The sequence below is a fragment of the Helobdella robusta genome (genome assembly GCF_000326865.2).
Source record: "Helobdella robusta unplaced genomic scaffold HELROscaffold_21, whole genome shotgun sequence".
NCBI lineage: Eukaryota > Metazoa > Annelida > Clitellata > Rhynchobdellida > Glossiphoniidae > Helobdella > Helobdella robusta.
Window position 1 is genome coordinate 2,733,430 of NW_008704124.1, and position 8,750 is coordinate 2,742,179.

At 34.0% G+C, this 8,750-nt stretch overlaps 1 protein-coding gene across 1 annotated transcript; it reads left to right on the plus strand.

The window, feature by feature from the left end:
• Window positions 1-1,794: 1,794 nt before the first annotated feature.
• HELRODRAFT_191469 (hypothetical protein) lies at window positions 1,795-5,906 on the plus strand (the record flags this gene model as incomplete). The annotated part of the gene is made up of 5 exons (XM_009018473.1): window positions 1,795-1,852; window positions 2,592-2,743; window positions 2,915-3,191; window positions 4,316-4,459; window positions 4,901-5,906. 5 exons carry the CDS (start codon window positions 1,795-1,797, stop codon window positions 5,038-5,040), a joined length of 771 nt encoding a protein of 256 aa, XP_009016721.1. The 3' UTR covers window positions 5,041-5,906.
• Between the last annotated feature and the right edge of the window lie 2,844 nt (window positions 5,907-8,750).

Consider the following 8,750-nt stretch of genomic DNA (forward strand, 5'->3'; position numbering starts at 1 on the left):
GTTTTGGATGTTATGAGATGTGTGTGTTTCTGATTAGCCAGAGATGTTTCTAATAATTTGAATTGATTTATTAATATTGTGCTGGTGGTTGACTTTTTATCTGTTGGTTGTTCTGAATTATGTTATTGTGTATCTTCTGTGCGTAATTGTGTGTGATTGGTGCGGGTAAAGTGTGGATGAATGTATCTATGATTTGGTTTAAAATGGTTGATTCGGGCTACGTGATTGCTGTTTGGTTCTTACATGGTTGTTACATGACTTTGAGTGATTGGGTATGGTCGAGAGTATATGTGTGCATCTATATATGAATTTAAAGGATTTATCTGTTTTATTTTAGTTCTTTTTACAATGTATACTGTTCATTATATAATAATATTTGTGGATAAAAATTGCTATTGAATGAGTTAGCTTGAATTTGAAAGTGCACAGATATTTATGATTGATATGAGATCAAATAATCCCGTTTATTTAGTTATTACTTTCTATTATGTTTATATGTGTGTTTATGCGTGTGTGTGTTTATGCGTGTGTGTGTGTTTTATCCAGGAAATTAATTAATTAATTGTTCTCTGGTTTACTTCTTGCTGAGTAGATGAGATAATTGTTATATCTATCTATCGGCAACTCTGTCGTTAAATGGTAAAACTTCTAAAAGTTATTCAGCCTTTTTGTATTTATTGCTGTAATTGTATCTGCACTTACAATTGTTGGAAGTTTTGGGTGCGTGTGTATATATTGGTCGTGGGTGTGCGTGCTCTTTGTGAGTGTGTTTGGATTATGTTATGGGACCTTATTTATTAATTCTTGGTTAATGGCATCTTTATTTTATGTTTATTTTCAAAATATTTTTGTTTTTGCTTGATCACTTAAATGGTCAAAATTTTTCTTTTGGTTATGTTGGATAACGACTTTGGGTAGTTCTATAAAAGTCACTATACAAGTTTTCTTATAATAAAAAAATAATATTAATATATATATATACGCCGTTACGGTTAATATATCACGTGTGAAAAATACTACTATTTCTTGCTCACTTTCATACTTATCTCACGCTCTAACCATGTTTTTAAAACAGCTGACCACCCTTACATATAAACTTATCTCGCCAATTTGGAACAATGAATCATTCTGGCTCTCGCGTTCTCACTTCTATTCTTATCTCACCAGTACTAATTAAGGAAATTTTCTTTGTGTTGCTGGTCAAGTCTTATTTTTTTTTTTTTTATTTTAATATTTTAGAAAATTTTGGGAGCTCGCCGCGGACCGGCAGCTGCTAGTCGGACCGGCACCGGTCCGCGGACCACGATTTTGAAAAGCACTGCTCTAATTATTTCAATAAATTGATGATATGTAAATGCTAATGTTAAAGATTGATCAAATACTTAATGAAAGAAGGTCTTCCAGTTCCTATCAATGAATACAAATGCTGATATTCAGTCGATCGAAGATGTTATATTAATAACTGACAATTTCATATGCAAGGTTTTTATATGTATCTCTCTCATTCAGTTTGGAAAATTTTGTGATTTAACTTCAATATGTTTTTTCAGGGAAAGAATGATTTAATTTACTTTTTAAAGTCTTGAAATTAGATTAGCAAACAATCCATTCATCCAACAAACGGGCAACCAACCTATCAACCAACTGACCAGTCAACCATTGAACCAACCAGTCAATCAATCAACCAACCGACCGACCAACTAACAAGCCAACCAACCAACCACTGAGCAGGTGGCCAACAACTACAGCCTGCCAACATGGGCAACTCCGTGTTATCAACTGCTGCTTCCTGTCATGGATTACTATTTCACTTACCGGTTCAATAGAAGAAATCTTGCCAAATTAAAATCAGGTTGTGTTTAGTGCAAGAATTTTGCTTCAAAATGTTGAACTTTTGCATGATCCTTGTGTGTTTGTGTGTGTGTTTATGTGTGTGTGTGTATGCTTGCTTGTGAACGGTAATTATTTTAGCTTTTATATCTCACTTCTTATATATCACGTGTGAATTAATGCAGAGTGAAATATTTTGCTTGAAATGTGAACACTTATGTACATTGCTGGAACAAGTCGCTGTAGCATTAGTTTCCAGACATCCAGAACAACACGCACGCATGTAGGCTTGCTGGCAGACGTGCAAACACAACTTGTTACGTCATACCATGTTACGATGTTGTGTTGAGCATTTATGCTGTATTATGTCACGTTATTATGCTATATTATTATGTTGCTGTTATGTGGAGTTGTTATACGCTGGACTCTGAAGGAACATTTGATTCCATTGATAATGTTGTATCCTATAAATTAGCTTTTCAAACAATTGAAAACAATGTTTGTTCCATATTTATTTATATTTATTTTAACTTGATGCGCTAATCTCTTTCCATGCAGTTATTTGCAAGTGCTTATTTATTTATTAATTGAGTTATTTAGCATTCTTTTTATGAAGTTTGGTTCAACATGAAGGAATCTTATTATTGCAATGAAAATATGACGTCGTTCTATTTTAGAATTTGCCTTCTTTCCGTGCAACTAACGCGGAGATGTTGGCATTTCATTTTTTATATTGTCGGCAATTGTGTTATGCTTGGCAGGTTTGTTGCTCGGCAGCATTGTGGATCGCATGTTGGAGAAAGTTTTCAACACTTCGGCAGTTGGTGATGCAGTCAAAAAGCAGGGAGAGACACCATCACCCAACACCCCCACGCAGACAGGGCAGCCTGATAAGGCCTACTTCTATATTTCTGTTAGTCTTTTGAAAATTTTTCAATTTATTTTGTAATTGCAAGGCTCTTTTTTTAATTTAAAAATTTTTCTAGCGATATTCTCAATGAAAATGAAATAATTGCATTGTCACAATTTGTTGTAGTTTGCAAATTTTGATATAATATTTAATTAATTTGGTGTCGCCTGCTAGCACGACACAACCATGGCTGGTTTGATGAGCTCATTGAAAGTCTTCAACAACCGAAACCCACCATTCGCTTCGACCCTCTACATCGAACTGCACAGATATGAGAACACCAGCGACAACAACTACACAATCGACCACGCCACATTGAAGAACATTGTTGACAACATCAGCAAAAACAAATATGACATTACTGATGACGTCAATAATTATTACATCACCTTGCTCTATAGGAATGAAACAGAAGACATTGAAAAGCAGCCATACAAACTGGTTGTTCCAGGTTACTTTATAATCATGTTTCGCTTTTTATGCGTTGACCAATACGTGCTCACTTGCTTTTCTTTTACTTGTTCTGCTTGTTCTCATATTGTTTATCAAACTATTCATCATCTGGCAAGGCAACATGGAAAACTTGCTGTGGTTCCAATTATTCTAATAGTCACGCTGCTGGTTTTTACTATGATGAACTAACTGTGAAAATTAAACATCTGGTAACCAAGTTGATTCTACAGAACTGTTAAGGTGAGATCAAGCCTGAAGTTGCAAGAGTGAGTTGTGGCCCTAGCTAGCAATCTGCAATGCGAAGAAGAAGATCTGTTGAGGAGTTTAGTTTAGAGTTACGAAATTCTTTGAGCGTTGCAAGATGTTAGTGTAAAAACTGTCAAAAAAAGAATGGAGCAGAATCATAACATCTTTGGAAATCGATTTAGTTGTTGATTGAGAGACGAACATAGATGTGATAGAGGTGCTATTGTAGAGGATAAATCATGCAATGAAATGTAAGTCACATATTTATTCCCTGCTTTCAAAGAGGACGAAATCTCTTCACGTTCGTAGAATATGGTATTATAAGAGAGGCAGTTGGAGAGAAGCTGATGAAAAATGAGTGGCAAACATGGATCGGTCGAGTGAAGATGAACGTGGATACATGGGAATGTTTGGATGGAGTGTATGATTAAGTTTCAGTATTATGCGATGTGTTGTGTGAATTTGATAGCTGGAGTTGTAAGGTCGGCAATTGAAACTGACATAGTCGTGGACTGATGATGATGTTTGAGGTTTCCCAGTATCGGTGAGGTGTGTGAGTCCAACGTGTATCCATTCGAAGATGTGAACGCTGTGTAAGAGTGAAACATGAGAATCTTGTTAGAAAATTTCATAAAAAAATTAAAATTGAAAGTAAAATAAAAAATTGGTGCATGGTGGAAGTATAAAAATCAATCAACGGTTGGCGAAAAATTGTGAAAAAAATGTTAAGATGCCTGAAAAACTTGTTATGAAACTCTAGAAATTCATGATTGTTCACTTGATTTTTGTTGACTCTGATGCACTAATTCATAAATAATTTTGATTATGGATATTAAAAGTTTCGTCTCAATGTCAACGAAACATGAATTATGACAGGATGTGAAGAGAGATGCGCACTTGCGAAGTTTTTGTACTTGACGCACGACAACGTCGTCACCAATTGGCGAGAAACTTGCTTCCCGAGCTCCAACGAATCTCAGACAAATAACAGCTACACCTGGACTATCACTCTTCGTAAAAGTTTGCAATTACAATTTCGTTTGATCAATTAAGCCCAAATTATTCGTAATAAATTCTCTTTACTTGAAATTTTGGTTCAACTTTTTTAAGAAGCCTGTTATTTAGTAAACTAGGATATGTATTGTTCGTGAAGTTTATTAAAAAGCATCGCTGCTGCTGGTTCTCTAATGAAAATTTGTATGCAAGTGACTGAAACTTGCACGTCTTCAAGGAATTGATTATAAGTTATAAAAATGAAATAATTGAAACGCATTCATTTTGAGCACTTGTTGAATGAGGCCTGCTGCCCATGCTGCAAACTGGATTGGCATGTCATCGCGAGTGATTTATTTTCTGTCGAACATGAAGATTCCACTTTAATAGGATGATGATTTCAGTTTTAAATCAGCTTTTAACAATATAGAGGCTGTTGGGCGTACATTTACATTGAAACTTTTTCAGATGGCGCCATAATGACGATCGTGATCAGCTGCATCATCTTCGTCATCCTCGTCATCCTCATCGTGGCCTGCTTGGTCATGAAGTGCAGATCCTACAAGACCTACAGGAAATATGTCGATCTGCCCACTGAAATTAACTGACCGACCATTAATTTCTTTCTTGCTTATTATTCATTTTATTTAGCTTTTTATTTATTTTAATTTAATAATTTTATTATTTTTCATTCTAATTAGTTTTTAATTAATTGTAATTTATTAACTTTATTGTTTTTAATCTCTGTTTATTTACCTCTGGTGATAGTTTTAAATTTGCGCGAGTCATTGGTCCTGACAATAAATTCTATTTAATGTACTGCATTTAAGAACTAACATCATGTATCGCAATCTTTTTATTTTATTCCATTTGTTTGAACGCGTTCTTATTGCAATCTACGCTGTTCCGCTCAACTCTTCGTGTATTCTTTTCTACAGTGGTTGGTGGTTTTCACATTGACAATTGTATTTTCAATTGAGCTTTTGTTATTGAAGGGATTTCATGTCATATTCCTATATTTTCTGACGGGCTGATTCGTTTTATCAGCTTGTTTTATTTGATTTAGCAATCAAAAGACGTGTAAAAATACAAAAATATGAATGCTTCTCTGTCATAAACCCAGGTTTTTACTTGTATTTTTGTATTAAATTTTATGTTTTATCAAACATGAAGTGCTGTTATACGAGTTGTTCCATTGTTATTGCCGTCAACTTGTTAGTTTTCCTTTTTTTTTACAATTTTTCGTTGTTGCACTCAGATGCCTTACATTCCATCAAATTTTGTTATGACATTCTTAATCTCGCTCATCAGTTTCCGGGTGTGTACATGCTGTTATTTATGAATTTCTAAAATATATTTGTTAATTTATTTTGCTTCCCCGCACTATACGGAAAAAAACGTTGAAACAATTTTTTTCAAGTTAATCACAATGACACTGTTGAAACCTTTTGAATACATTTTGTTTCCTCAACTATTTGGTACTGAATGCATTCATCGTTCATCTCTTTTTAATACTTTTTGTACAAATAGTGTCTCCTAAATAGGTGGGGGGGGGGCAAAATTTTAACTTGAGAATAATGTTTACATTTTCACGGGCCAACATTTGTGGTAATGTGGCTGAGAACTTTTTGCTTGCCACGTCCATTTTTCGTCCATTTTCCACATAAATTGGCGAGTTTTACTGACTTATTAAAATACTGCCCATAACGGCCTCTCTCAGATCCGCCACTGTATATACATTCATAAAAATACCTTTGAAACATTCCGGGCCCTGTGCACCTGAATCAAGAACGAAGTGGCTACCTCGCTGTCACCGCCGATATATTTTGCCGTATCAACTGGGCCCGCCCAGTCACTCGTTCTTTCAAATAAACGGTTCAGCTCGGAAAGTTTCAATCAAGAAAATATCAAGATTGCCACGCCGTCTTGATTTAATGAGTTGTAAAATTGAGTAATGTATCGTAAAAAGCAGTGCAAACACTAATATTTTATTTCCAATTTATTATGAATTAGCATAACAGCCTAACTCGCCAGTGAAGAATTGTGTCATTCTATTTTGAAGCCATTGTTTGCTTACAATGTAAGGTTCGTTCCGTAACAAAAACGATTCAGTGTAGTTCCTTAGAAATTATTAATTTGTTTGAAAATAGTACAACTTAGAATATTTTGTTTTACACATCAATCCAGTCACAAATTCGGTTGCCATAAACTGATAACTTATAATATAGCGCGCTTTTTGAAATTTTATAATTTTGAGGAAATGAAAGCTTCACAACATTTACGTATTATTACTAATAAAGTTCGTACTACTAATTTTAATAATTTGCTACACGACACCATGAAGGAAGCCAAGCAGCTACGTTAAAAATTAATCATCGTTCAAACAATCCCGTCTATTGCCACATTACTGTGATATTGTTGAGATCAGACAATTCAAAAGAATATTGAGTAATAACATCATGTTATAAATAGCACATTACAGAACACATAACAATCACGTTTCCCCTTCTTAATAATTAGTCGGCGGTTGTTTGTCGTGACGAAGCTTTCTTTCTACGACGTTATTCATTCAGCAGGACAATGGAAATTCACTAGCTACTCTTGCATGTGTCATTATAATCTTTTCTATAAATACCCCACCGTGTTACAGGCAATTACCTCAATTTGTTTGTTAGTTACTAAAGTTATTTGCTTATAAAAAAATTGAAATTAGATTCGTAAAATTGTAAAAAAAATGATCGACAAATCCTTGTGCCCGCTTACAATTTTCATGGCCATCCTCGTTTGCTGGCGTGTTGGTGAGAGAAATTTGAATATTTGCATCATTTAATTCAATACGTGTCTCAAACATAAATTTATTCAGATTTAGAACATTAATTTTTGGTCGAATATTTTTTTGTTGAATGATTAACTAATTTATTAGTTTTGTATCGAGCTAATAATTACTCTCGGCGGGAGTTGGTGGAGGTGCTACGTCTAGCGATGTTATCACGCGATGTCCTGGTTCGAATACTGTCTGTCCGAAACTCACTGACTATTATACGCCATGTGTGTATGATGTGGTGCTTGTAATGAGCGCCTTCTGTTGTCGGTAGATAGTGAGGCCGGGAAGTAGTTCTGCGTCTGTCAGGGCCGCGTAATAACAAAACTCAACAATTTTTTTCAAAATAACATTAAGCATCTTAATTTATAATAAAATTTTTACTAGTTTCAATAACTTTTTTTTATTTTGCGTAAACCAGCAACAGCAGATGAAAATTGTATGATCGTTGAAGCTTACGACTGCAGAAACTACAATCCGTGCACCCCTGAGAACATCGCTCAACGCAACTTTTATTTCAATCACGTCAACTCATCAATGTTCGTTCAATGCGATACTTCTGGTAGATGTTACGAGATGCCATGTGCACCCGGCACTGTGTGGAGGCAGTCAGTTTCCACTTGCGACAGAGGCTTCACGGAAGATAAATTCCTCTAAGAAACTTACTACTCGACATGAACTTTCCGCTCAAAAGTGAACATATGCGTGTGCGCGCACACACATGCACACACACAAGCACACATAACACATATATAAAGATGAAAACTGAAAACAATTATCTTTGAAGAATTGAAAACTTGTTGAGATTAAATTTTCATCGATTTATTTTCAGGAAACGACTTTATGATTGTTTGTTAATAATTTTTACTCATCCAAATTGGTCTAATATTTATTTTTAATGACCAAAATTTCTAAATAACTTTCTAGAAAGTTGTTTTCAGTTGATTAAAATTTGAAATTGAAAGACTAAAATTTTTGCCGCCAAACGCAAATTTACAATCTATGTTTAATTTTTATTCAATTTAATATTATCTAATTATATAAATATATAAAAAAGTGTATGTTATTTTTTAATGGTTCTTTGTGGTTAATTATAAATTTTTTTATCAGTGTCCTGCAAAATAAAAAGCAATAGCCTATTCATCATCATGTTTTTATTTTGGTCTGTTTCTTTAAATTTGTTATGAAGTCATTTTTGGCTATTTCGATGAGTTTCTCATATCTTTGGTTTTTATTTCAACATTAAAAAAAATTATTTTTCTTTTAGTGTCATCTCTTTTATTAATGTGTTGAAGTAAGGCTTAATTCGCAACACGTATAACGTTGAATAATGTTGTAGATGTTATAACATTGATGGCTTGCTCAGGTAGAGAAGAGTAGGAATTAAAATTTGTTACCATTTCTCTACTTAATTTTTGAGTCATTTTCGTTTCCGTCTCGAATATTATAAATGATAGAAATTGTTGGGTTTTACAAAAAAGTCTAAATGTAATATTT